Source organism: Puma concolor, chromosome A1 (assembly GCF_028749965.1).
Source record: "Puma concolor isolate L17-30 chromosome A1, mPumCon1.1.hap2, whole genome shotgun sequence".
Lineage (NCBI taxonomy): Eukaryota > Metazoa > Chordata > Mammalia > Carnivora > Felidae > Puma > Puma concolor.
The window spans coordinates 41,787,275-41,799,782 of NC_141667.1; the positions used below are offsets into that span (position 1 = coordinate 41,787,275).

The window sequence follows — 12,508 nt, forward strand, 5'->3', positions numbered from 1 at the left end:
GGCATATCCATAAGATGGAATATTATTCAGTCATAAAAAGGAAAGAAGTACTGATACATGCTACAATGTAGTTAAACTTTGAAAACACTGTGCTGAGGGCAGGAAATCATTCACAAAAAAACCATACACAGTAAATAAATAAATAAATACGTAGATTTTCATATGAAAATCAAATACATATTGTAGGATTCCTGTATGTGAAATGTCTAAATAGGCAAATTCATAGAGACAAGAAATAGATGAATGGTTGCCAGGAATTAATAGGTGGGCAATTGGGAATTATGTGGTTTTTTTTTTGTTTTTTGGAAGGAAGTAGATGATGGAAAAGTGTTGCAATTAGTGATGATGATGGCACAACATTGTGAATGAATATATGCTATATAATATGTAATCTTATGTTTCCAAATGGCAAATTTTAAGTTTTGTGAATTTCATCTCGATATAAGAAAACACTGTATTTTCTTTATCACGTGCCAAATTTTAAATATTGTTAAATTTCCTGTGTCTCACTTTTGTTATGGCTAAAATACAGAGCTGATGCCACGAGATTCCTTTAAGAACTAAGCTGCATAACATGGGGGATGTGGGAAGCTAACTTACAAAGCTTATGTGGAAAATAGTTATGCAGGGAGGCAGAATTCCCGTCACTGATGGATACTAACTTCCACCAAGTAACCCAAAGTTCCTAGAAGACAGTAGGAGTATCTGCTCTGCTTACCCACTTTTCTCAAGATAGGAGTGATTTTTAAAAAATAATATGTTAAATAAGAGGGAAGACAACACATGTATACATTTACCGGCATTCACTGAATGACGTTTTTTATACGTGTCCTCTATAATGAAAAAGGCTATGAAAGCAGCTGAATGCACTTTTATGACATAGCTCTAATGTCTACATTCTACTGGACACTTTCATTAAGAATTAATACTAAAGATGTATGGGGTGCTTAGGCGGCTCAGTCGGTTAAGCATCTGACTCTTGATCTCAGCTCAGGTCTTGATCTCAGGGTCGTGAATTTCAAGCCCTATGTTGGGTTCCATGCTGGACATGAAGCCTACTTTAAAAAAAACAACAGAGAATTAATACTAACGATGTATATGAATATGTGACTCCCACATAGATCACTCTTCTAGAGGTAGAAATGTTTAGTGAAAAGGAGAGCAGGCCTGATAATGTAGTAGATTGATACTTATCTTCTAGTAATCAATCTACATTTCTGCAAATGTACAGAATATAATTCTACATTACAATCAAACTTTAAATGAACACATGGCCACCCAAATAAAGGCTGCTTCTTTTGGGCTGAGAGATGAAAGAAATGGAGACACATCAGACTTGGACAACAAATGGATGGACTGCATTGATGAAGGCAGAGCTGCCTGGTACCCCAGGATCACCAACCTATCTCTTGACTGATTTGTAAGAGAGAAAGAATATAATTTTTCTCCCACACCTCAGAAATTTTATGATATCTTTGAATAGGATCTCCAAGTCATGCAATGATAGACAGACCTATGTTTTAGAATTTAAGTCCTTATTGCCTAACATTTGTAATCATAAGATTAACCGGGAGTACATATTAGAATTCAAGTTCTCAGATCCCTCTCCTGGAGGTTTTGATTCTTTAGGATATAGAGGAGCCCAAGTGTCTGTGTTTTTAATAAATGCACAAATAATGTATTATTTATTCATTTTTGAAAAGATTTCTTTAATTGTAGTTACTAAAAGCATTCATGTCTTTTCACCCAGTAACCAAAGAAGGAAAAGGTATTTTAATAAGGATAATATCATTGAACATTGGATTGATTGAAATATTTATTATTTTAAATTGTATTGGGTTTTATGTTAAGAAGCACAAAATTAAGATAGTTTTTCAGCTGTCATTGAATAATTGAACATAGAGAAGGAAAGCCTTTCAATCATAGGCTCATGGGAAAATTCTTCAACATCCTATATTCCATCTTGTATGCCATAGAAGTCTTTGTATGATTATCTAGGAATTTAAAACTCTGACTGAGGACGTTCTAATTGCTTGTAGAATCTACCACAAAATTGGATCGCAATAAAAGGTATTGGAATGTGTAGCTCAGGCAGAATCAGCATCTACCATAATGACTAAAATCAAACGCTCCACCACTTTCGCTGCAAAGAAAGAAAAATAGAAAGAAAAAGAAATCATTAAAAGAACATTTAAAATTACCCAAGTATTTCACTAAGTGCTTCTCAATGAGGAGCATTTGAAAATGGGACAGTGTGGAGAGGCTGAGCCACAAACAGATGGGCTTCTGCTCTGCAACCCTGCCCATGTTCCCTCCACCTGAGGCTGCTTAGCTCTTCCTACACACTCAGTCCTGACTCGGTCTTGGAACCCGCAAAGAGCCAAGAGAGGAGAGGATTAGAGATTTTCAGATTAAATGAGAGGAAATATCTGTGATATTTGCCATTTTGGCAAGGCAGAAAGGTTGACAAAACTTCACTCCTTTTGAGTGAAGGATATATGAAGGGGGTTTAGATGGAAGGTTCCAGAATGCCCTGCTTCTAAGAAGGGTTTGGAGTAAGTCATGGAGGTCCAGAGACAGAGGAGAGCCTCAGAGGAGTCCTTCTTAGCATGAGTGGGCTAATCCACTGTGATGGATTTCAGAGTTCTGTCACTATAGGACATAATAGGATTTCTTGCTCAATTATTCTCAAGTTAGCTTGCAGCCACATCATGGAGACTACCATTTATCATCTGGACTTTGGAATTATATCAGTCATTAGACTGCCATTAGTAAATAATAATAATTAAATTAAGTTCAATATATTGATTTCTACATTTACAGAATACCAGCAGAGTTATATTTCAGAGGTCTAATACAAAACTACTTTTAGAAATGAGAATTTCAGGAAAAGGCACAAGTGTGTTTCTGAGGCTTTTACAGAGATAGTAGTTATTTTCTGTGGCGAGGCTATCAAAAACATGGGTTTTCCTATAATTTTAGGATGGTTTCGTTATTATTTCAGAAGAGCCATATTTAGTCTTGTGTTCTTACAATAGTTCACTGCAGAAAATGCATGTATTGGAATAAGTTTGGCCATTGGTTGCACAGACTGGATCCATTTCTCTTGTGCAAAAATGTAATTGATGTACATACACATCACAGCTTGGCTGTTAAACACAAAGAGACAACAAACAATGCATCAGGAACTTTTTAAATCGAATGTTCTTTATTCTTAATACAAAAGCCATACACCAAAATGAAATAAATATATTCTATATTGAGGTTTAAAGATAAACATCAAGGTACCCACAGTCCACTTACACATAAAATATTATTAGTATATTTCTACGAACCCAACACTATTTTTATAAATAAAACATACAAATCGCTGAATATGTTTTTGGAATTCAGCCACTCTGCCTCCACTTCTTCTCATACTTGGATCAGATTTTCCCCAGTTGAACCTTGATCAATGAGGGTCTTAGAGGTATAGACCCTCCCCTCCCACACAGTTGAAAATCCACATATAACTTTTGACTCCCCCAAAACTTAGATACCAATACCCTACTGTTGACCAGAAGCCTTAGGATAATATAAACAGCCAGCTAACACATACTTTGTATGTTATATATACTATATAGGATATTCTTACAATAAACTAAGCTAGAGAAAAGAAAATTTCAGAAAATCATAAGATTGCACTGTCTTGTAAAAAAATGTGTGTATAAGTGGGCCCATGCAGTTTAAACTTAGGCTGTTTAAAAGTCAACCATATTTCACACTGCAAGAAATCATAAAACAATTTTTTACAATACCCTTGTCTTTCTCAATAGTTTCACTATTAGATAATCTGGTAGTTTCAGATTATCACCACACTTGTATGAATTCATACATATGAGTGTTTGCATATTTGCATATGTGTATGTAACCGTATAGATATGCATGTAATGTGCATAATGACCAAACACTGGCTATTTACATAAATAAACAATAATATGTGTATTCTTACACAACCTGCTTTTTAAACGTCTTTGTAACTTTTATCTGTTCACACATTTGGAACTGCAGCTCATTTTCCTCATTTCTATGTAAGAATCCACTCTGTGAATGTATGATAATTATTATTTTACCCACTGTTACGTGAAAAATTGGGTTGTTGGTTTTTTAATCTTCCTGTTTTGCTAGGATAAACAATTCTACTTTAAACAGCCCTTAATCCATAGCAGCCACTTGTCTATAACAAGGCTTATGGCCAGTAATGGAATTTTTAAGGAATGGGATATTTTTACCTTGTCTTTAATGTCAAATGATTTTATATGGCTGGCAAGATTCTGTTTCTTGAACTCAGCATAATAAATAACACAGTTTGTTTGTTACTTTTGAAAAATCATCCTGTTGTACATAGCATAACTTGCTGTTAAAACTTACAGTATAAAACTTAAAGGTTTACCTTTTCAATCCCCAAAGTAATGAGTATTAACTTACGAGTCTACGAATTTCTGGTGAAGGTTCAAAACCAGTTTCTGCAACCAAACCACAAACACACAAATTAAAAATAAGAAGAGGAAGAGGGGAAAACCATTAGAGTCTTTGGTGAGAAGTACCCATATATTTTAGTAGCAAAGTATTATGCAAATTGCCTAATAAGGACCCTGCAAATAATGAGATGAGCCTTTTACAGCAGTATCAAAACAGTAAATTCACAAAATAAATTAAAATATAAAAACATAATCCCAAATTAATCTCACTCTGTGAAAACAGTCTTATGTATTATTTAATAATCACCAAACCCTCCTGTGAAGATACTATAGTTGTGGTTTGTTTCCATTCCCCCCCCCCCCATTTTTATAGATGAGACATCCTAGTTGGAGAAGACAATGGCTTGCTTGGTGCCATTTACATGCTTTGCAAAAAGTCACTTAATATGAAAATTAATTATTATTTAATTAATTAGTACTCAGGTATAATATCAGGGATCTACCCAATACCTCAAAGCTACTTTATTCTGAAATTTATGGGCCACCTTGGGCTTTAAGGAACATAAGTTGTCAGCAGAGGAATCATTGAGTTCTCTCCTTACACAAGCTGATTTAGAGCTGGCAAACAACAAATTAGATTTTCAAGGAATGTCAGACCTAGAAGACATCATTACTTTTCACACTCTGCTTTTAGCAACCATGGAATCTGACCTCCAAAAAGGAAAAAAAAAAAAAAAAAGGTAAATATCTTTATTTGTAGATGAACAAAATCTAAGTTCTACCACTCATTGTAACCCACCTCTTCGTCTCCACCTCTCTAAGGTGGGAAATGAGATAAAGCAAACCGCTGATGCAATTTTATAAGATATTTCTAACATACTCTGTTTCATTTTGTCAATTTAAGATTTATACACCCTAGGGGCACCTGAGTGGCTCAGTCCTGATATCCGCTCAGGTAATGATCTCATCATTCGTGAGATCAGGCCCTGAGTTGGGCTCTGTGCTGACAGTTTGGAGCCTGCCTAGGATTCTCTGTCCCTCTCAATAAACAAGTAAACATTTAAAAAAATTTAAAGATTTATAAACCCTATAAATCAACCTCCTATTTCTAGATAATAGCAGTTGTTTGCTGCATTTCTAAGATAATGTGAAATGCTTCATCCAGTACTAAAAAATGTACTCACCAGAATAATGAGGAAATGCCAGGGCCGTGATAAAAATAGCTTTGATCCATGTCGAGAAGAAAGACATTTTACCAAGTCTGTGGAAGAAACCCATAGAGACGTTTATAACACACGGCACAGGGACAAACTGCCCATTTCCAGATGAAGCTTTCTTATTTTTTTTTTTTTCAACGTTTATTTATTTTTGGGACAGAGAGAGACAGAGCATGAACGGGCGAGGGGCAGAGAGAGAGGGAGACACAGAATCGGAAACAGGCTCCAGGCTCTGAGCCATCAGCCCAGAGCCCGACGCGGGGCTCGAACTCACGGACCGTGAGATCGTGACCTGGTTGAAGTCGGACGCTTAACCGACTGCGCCACCCAGGCGCCCCCAGATGAAGCTTTCTTATAGGTGAAGGGGCTTTTCCACGTTCCTCAATTCCTACTCAGAGTGGACTTTTCCCTTTTTCCTTCCCGCAGCCCACAGTATCAACAAGACATACATAGTAACAGAAGACCTTGTAGGAGCTTGAGAGGAACACCAGGAAAGTCCTCTGTGCATACTTAAGTAGGAGCTGTTTACTCTCCCAACCCTTGGCTCAGCCCACAAGGAGCCGTGCTGCACTTAAGGAAATATGCGCTTTGGAATCTTAGTTTTTCACTAGAAAATAGAAACCATTATTTCGGGAAGGACTGACCTAGAGCAGTCCTCCCATCCATGCTACATACCACAACTCTCTTCACAGAGTCCCCACCTGACCCACCCGACACAGAGAAGACAGTGGCAAGTGGGGTCTGCACGGTCAAATAGGGACTGTGCCTATTTGGTTCATCTTCCTTCTCAACTAGCTCCACCCAGCTGAGGAATCTTCTTTATTAATCTGATGGTAAGGACCTTAATGAGGATGAGTTGGCTCACGGCAGGTAAGATGCTGAGGTACTCTGTGTTCTGCCTAGAGGCTGTAAAATAGCTGTGAAAGATGCCTCACACGTTAATTCTCAATATATCTTCCCTAAACAGGACGTTTGGGACAATTTGAGCAGAGGTATCCCCAAATACGGGGAGGAGAGAGGAATAGTGCTTTGAAAACCCAAGATAGAGAAGAGATGTGAAAGCTTTCTACGCTATTGAGTTGGGAAGAAAAGGAGAATCAAAGCAAGAAGAGGAGAAAGTGTTTGGGGAGCTATAATTGGACACATAACCTAGCCTCTTAGTATTTTGCAATACCAGAAGCACATTGGACTTAATTGGATATTTGATTTGCAGTAACCTTTTTATTTTGAGATCAAGGGAGATTCTTTCCTAAAGCCTTAGGAGTTCTCATGTTCTCATGTTCCTTTCAACCAATTTCCCCTAATGGGAACATCTTGTAAAACTAAAGTACAAATTCACAACCCAGAATGTTCAAGAAGCTCCTACATGAGCATCAGAACAGCCTGCCTTAGCGACCTGGGCTAGAGGACAGCGTGTGCCCTGAATTATATGATGAATAATTTGATCTTTACCTCAGAGTGAAGCGAAAGACCCTATACGGTTTGAAGTAGGAAGAAACTGAATCAGAGATATTTAATGAATCTCCTTTGCAGTCTGGCTCAGTGGCAAGACTTTTGGCAGATGAAAGCCTTGAGTTCAAATCCCATTAACCACTGGGTAACCTTGACAAAATATTCAGACCTTCTGGTCCAAAACTTCCTAACTTTAAATGTGAGAATAATTTCTGTCTCATAGGTTTGTCGTAAATATTGAGGATAAAGTATTAAAACAGTCTGCACACTGGTTGTGCGTCAGACTTAACATTTGTCACCCTAATCTAACCTGCCTTTTTTTTTTTATCAGTGAAGAAAGCCAGGATTTAGAAAAGAATCTTGGAGTCTACCACTGTTTCATGCCGACTTAATGGGAGGGTACAAAATCTGCTAAGTGCAAGAACTTTTCCCGTATTATAATCAAGTGACTATTTACATTAGTTCTTGGAAATATTTACATAGACACCATCAGAGATATTTGGGCAGGCAAAACCTTTTGACACATTTGTGGAGAAACTAAACTGAAGTTGAGTTATCGTGAAGCCTATGTCTCACCCACTGGACTTTTTCTCTTACAAGTATTGATCAGCAGAGATTAAGAGCCAGAGACACTGCCTATGATGCACAATAGGCCACACGTTTTTTTAAATTAACCGTGAAAGAGAATGCTAAAAGTATGGACTATTTAATGTAGATCTGTCTTTCTTCAAAATGTTTAATATGCATAAATATTTGAACATATGCATAATGTACAAATATTTTATATACAACTACACTAAAATCACACAAATATATATATATTTGTATATATAGCTAATGCATGTGTATGTATATTTATGTGTTCATGCATGTATCTATATCTACATATAATATATGTAAGAACACATATATAATAACACACATATATGCAATAATATGCATTGGTGTTATATACATACCATATAGATGTATATATACTTATATACATATACACATACATATAAAAATAGTATATGCACATATACCATGTACTATACATACATATAGATGATACACAGTACATACACACACTATATAAATATATACAGACAGATATACACATATGTCTACATAAATTGTCTAAGTGAGCCGTAATGTTATCCCAAGTATCTTTACAAAAGAAAGACAGAAGAAGGATTTTTTTTTTAATGTTTATTTTTGAGAGAGAGACAGAGCACAAGCTGGGGAAGGCAGAGAGAGAGAGAGGGAGACACAGAATTCAAAGCCGGCTCCAGGCTCTGAGCTGTCAGCACACAGCCTGATGTTGGGTTTGAACTCACAGACTGCAAGATCATGACCTGAGCCAAAGTCAGAAGCTTAACTGACTGAGCCACCCAGGTGCCCCCAAGCCCACCAGATTTGAATAAAGACATCAGCCAAAGAATTCAGACACAATTAAAGTTTGTTTTAAATATTTCTTTGGGAGAGAGGACTCCTCACAAGACAGAAGAAGGTTGGATGCAGACCCACCAAAGAAGAAGGTCTTATGCAGATAGAGCTGAGAGAGAGTCGAAGATATTGGTCTTAAAGAATAGATAATAGATAGATACAGATAGATGATAGAAGGATAGATAAAAACAAAAATAGAAGAGTAAATAAAGATATTTCTCTGTAACTAACTTTCTTCACTTAGCAGTTCAAGGTATATCTTCATAAAAATGTATACAGATGTACACAATTCCTTTTAAGATGTTCTTGTTAAATACTTTGCTAACAATGTTGTAATGAACATGATCTTACAGGTCATTATATGCTCATTCAATTCGTTCTAGACTTTTAAAAGTCGCATTTTGAGTCCAATAACATATGCAGCTTAAAATTTATACAAAAGAGAAAATTGCTGTCCAACATACTTGTAGTCTTTTACTACGGAAAATATAAATTACAAACATGACTGTTCCTCCACACCTCATCAAATGAATGTCTTCTGAAATATTCATGTTTCCACATACACATTTAAATACACACACACACACAAAATATATATATTTGGATGATTTTGTTCAGTTGCAGAATTTCGTCATTTGGGAATCAAATTAAAATTACAAGTTAATGAAGCCACAATTTCTATTTTTTTTACTTTTAAGCATTTTTGTCTGCCAACATGGTTTATCTTGTTATGAGAGTTCTGAAATGTGAAGAAATTATTCTTTGCTAATTAATATAATTCATTGTGATTTTCTCCTCTGCAGAATGAGAAATTTTTGAAACTCTTTTCTGGAACCTCTTGTCATACATGGGATGTACCAGTGAACAAGTTGTTTGAAGTCGTAATGTGTGCACTTTGGACATGCTGCCTGTTGTATCCATTTAGATACTCTGAATATTAAGTCTAGCTGGAAAATATTGACTACATGTTTATTTATGTCTCCTCTCCAATATTTATGGTGCTTAGGAGATCCTGTTAGATACTGGAGGCAAAATATCCAATATATAGACACCAATATAGGCAGAATTGACCATGGGATTCTGTAGAAGCAGGCAATTTCCAATATCTAGGAAGCAAAAGAAACACTAAACCTTACAATCAGAGGCAGGTTTGGTAATCACATCTTGTAGCTGGGTACAATTGAAAAACTATGGTCAGTCAGTGAACTTTATCCTTGAAGAATTCAGAGGTAAACATGCTTAGAGTATCTTTTCTGGGAAGGCATATGTCATTATCCAAATTAATAAAGTTGAAAATATTACTTTCTTCTGAAAAATCAGATTCACTGATGCTCTCTGTGGGATATATTGCCTCACTTTCCAACTGTGCATAAGTCTGAATTTGTCTTCAAAGCAAATTGCCTTGTCAAATAACAGGTAGTATAACAATGAATTTTACCATAAATAATTTAATTTAAAAACTAAATTAGAGATTTCCATTTAAAAAAGAAACCAAGGTGATGCATTTGTTGGAACCAACTATTTGATCTTACCTGAAAACAACATTTAAAAATTTGTAGCTATTTAATAGAGACCATCTAATTTCAAATGGCTTTCTCATGGTGTCACTTAAAAAAACAAAACAAAACGAAAAAAAACCTGACATCTAGAACTGTATAGGAAATAAGTTAGATTTGACCTCAAAGGGCCCATATGTTAAATCACATTTCTTTCCCTTGATTCCTAGAAATACAAATGTCAGTGACATATATAGGGAACCACCTCATTTGCTTGTGAAACTGTACCCACCGACCCAACCAATGCACAGCAGGGGTGCACTCTTGGAACTCTTGCCTCTACAGCAGAGTTGGGGGGATTCCCACATAGACACAGTGCTCCTTACAAAGCCAGTGATATTCAAGAATCTTCCTCCATTCTGGGAAATTAGTCTGCAGGTTAGGGCAGTGGTTGCTGGTGGCAGGGTCCATTTGGTTATTTCTTAGTAAGCCCGTAGGGTAGGGAAGTCTGACTGCCGTCTTTCTTTAGAATATGTGGTACTTGTGACTTTTTGACATCAGTTTCGCCTTGGTTATCAACAAGAAACTCCTACTTAGTGTCCTACTATATTAGAATAGCCTTGCAAAGCAATAGGACCACAAGAGAGGGACCCCACGACATCCTGCAATGCACGTGTTGTAGCTAATTCAGTGTCAGCATTTGGTGAGGGGTGGGAGGAGGGAAGGACAATGCATTAAGGAATTCAGGGTGCCAGCAGAGTCTCCTTGACATAGCTGACAAGTTCCTCAGACTGGATGATCCTTTAGGACAAGATCATATAGTTCATTTTACACTGGCACAAGGTGCTCAAAGTGTGTGAGTGTGTGTGTGTGTGTGTGTGTGTATTCCAGCTTTATTGAGATATAATTGATATATATCATTAACTTTAAGTTGTGCAGTTTTTGATTTGATACACTTTTATATTGCAGAATGATTACCACTATAGCATTAGCTAACACCTTCATCACATCACATAATTACTTTTTCTTTTTTTTTTGGATGGGAATTATACTCTTAGCAACTTTCAAGTGTATAATAAGTATCATTACTGCATCATCATGCTGTACATTAGATCTCTGGAACTTACTCATAACTGAAAGTTTGTGCCCTTTGACTAACATCTCTCCATTTTCCCCACTCCTCAGCCCCTGGTAACTACCATTCTACTCTCTATTTCTTTGAGAATGGGTTTGTTTGTTTTTGTTTTTTTTTTTTAGATTCCACATATAAGTGATATATGGTATTTTCATCTACATTCTCATAGAAAACAGAATTCCTTCCTTTCTCATGGCTGAATTATGTTACATTGCATATATACACCCCACATCTTTATCTATTCTCTTTAATCTATTCATCCATTGACACTTAAGTTGTTTCATATCTTGGCTATCATGAATAATTCTATAGAATGGGAAAAAATATTTAAAAATCATGTAGCTGACAAGATGTTAATTTCTAAAATAGATAAAGAACTCATAAAACTCAATAACAACAAACTGAAACAAAAATAAAATCCCGCAAGCATCTGATTTAAAAATGGGCAAAGGGGGCGCCTGGGTGGCGCAGTCGGTTAAGCGTCCGACTTCAGCCAGGTCACGATCTCGCGGTCCGGGAGTCCGAGCCCCGCGTCAGGCTCTGGGCTGATGGCTCAGAGCCTGGAGCCTGTTTCCGATTCTGTGTCTCCCTCTCTCTCTGCCCCTCCCCCATTCATGCTCTGTCTCTTTCTGTCCCAAAAATAAATAAACGTTGAAAAAAAAATTTTTTTTAAATGGGCAAAGGCACCGAATAGACATTGTTCCAAAGAAAACATAGAAATGGCCAACAGATACATAAAATGGTGCTCCACATCACAAATCAACAGGGTAATGCAAATCAAAACCACAGTGAAGCATTGCCTCATACCTGTTAGAATGGCTATCGTCAAAAACACAAGAGATAGTAAGTGTTGGCAACGTTGTGGAGTAAAATGCAACTCTTGGGCAAAGTTGGTGGGTATGCAAATTAGCACAGCCATTATGGAAAGTAGCATGGGGGGTTCCTCAAAAAATTAAAAATAGAATTACCTTCCAATTGGGCAATCCCATTTCTGGGTATATAACCTGAATACACTGAGTGCACAGCACCATATTGTTACCTTAGCCATTAAGTGTCACAGTAGGCATCTAGAACTTTTTCATCTTGTCTAACTATAACTTTATACACCCTGAGCAACAGTTTCCCTTTTCTCCCTCCCTCAGTCACCTGGCAACCACCATTTTCTTCCCTGCTACTACAAGTTTGACTACTTTAGATAACTCATACAGGAGAAATCATGCCAGTATTTTGTTCTCTTGTGACTGACTTATTTCACTTAGCATAATAAGTGTCCTTATTATCTGCCAGGTCCATTCACGTTATAGCAAATGGTAGCATTTC

General features: G+C 36.7%; 1 protein-coding gene across 6 annotated transcripts in view; it reads right to left on the reverse strand.

Moving 5' to 3' along the window:
* Window positions 1-1,798: 1,798 nt before the first annotated feature.
* LOC147584121 (sperm-associated acrosin inhibitor-like) overlaps window positions 1,799-12,508 on the reverse strand; it is a 117,021-nt gene continuing 106,311 nt past the window's right edge. For all 6 annotated transcript variants that reach the window (XM_086678838.1, XM_086678827.1, XM_086678833.1 and 3 more), the window contains 4 exons: window positions 5,645-5,721; window positions 4,468-4,505; window positions 3,034-3,149; window positions 1,799-2,143 (listed from right to left, as the gene is read on the reverse strand). In XM_086678838.1, coding sequence (XP_086534964.1) covers window positions 2,098-2,143; window positions 3,034-3,149; window positions 4,468-4,505; window positions 5,645-5,711 — 267 coding nt within the window. In that variant the 5' untranslated portion in view covers window positions 5,712-5,721 and the 3' untranslated portion in view covers window positions 1,799-2,097. The remainder of the gene's footprint in view (window positions 2,144-3,033; window positions 3,150-4,467; window positions 4,506-5,644; window positions 5,722-12,508) is intronic.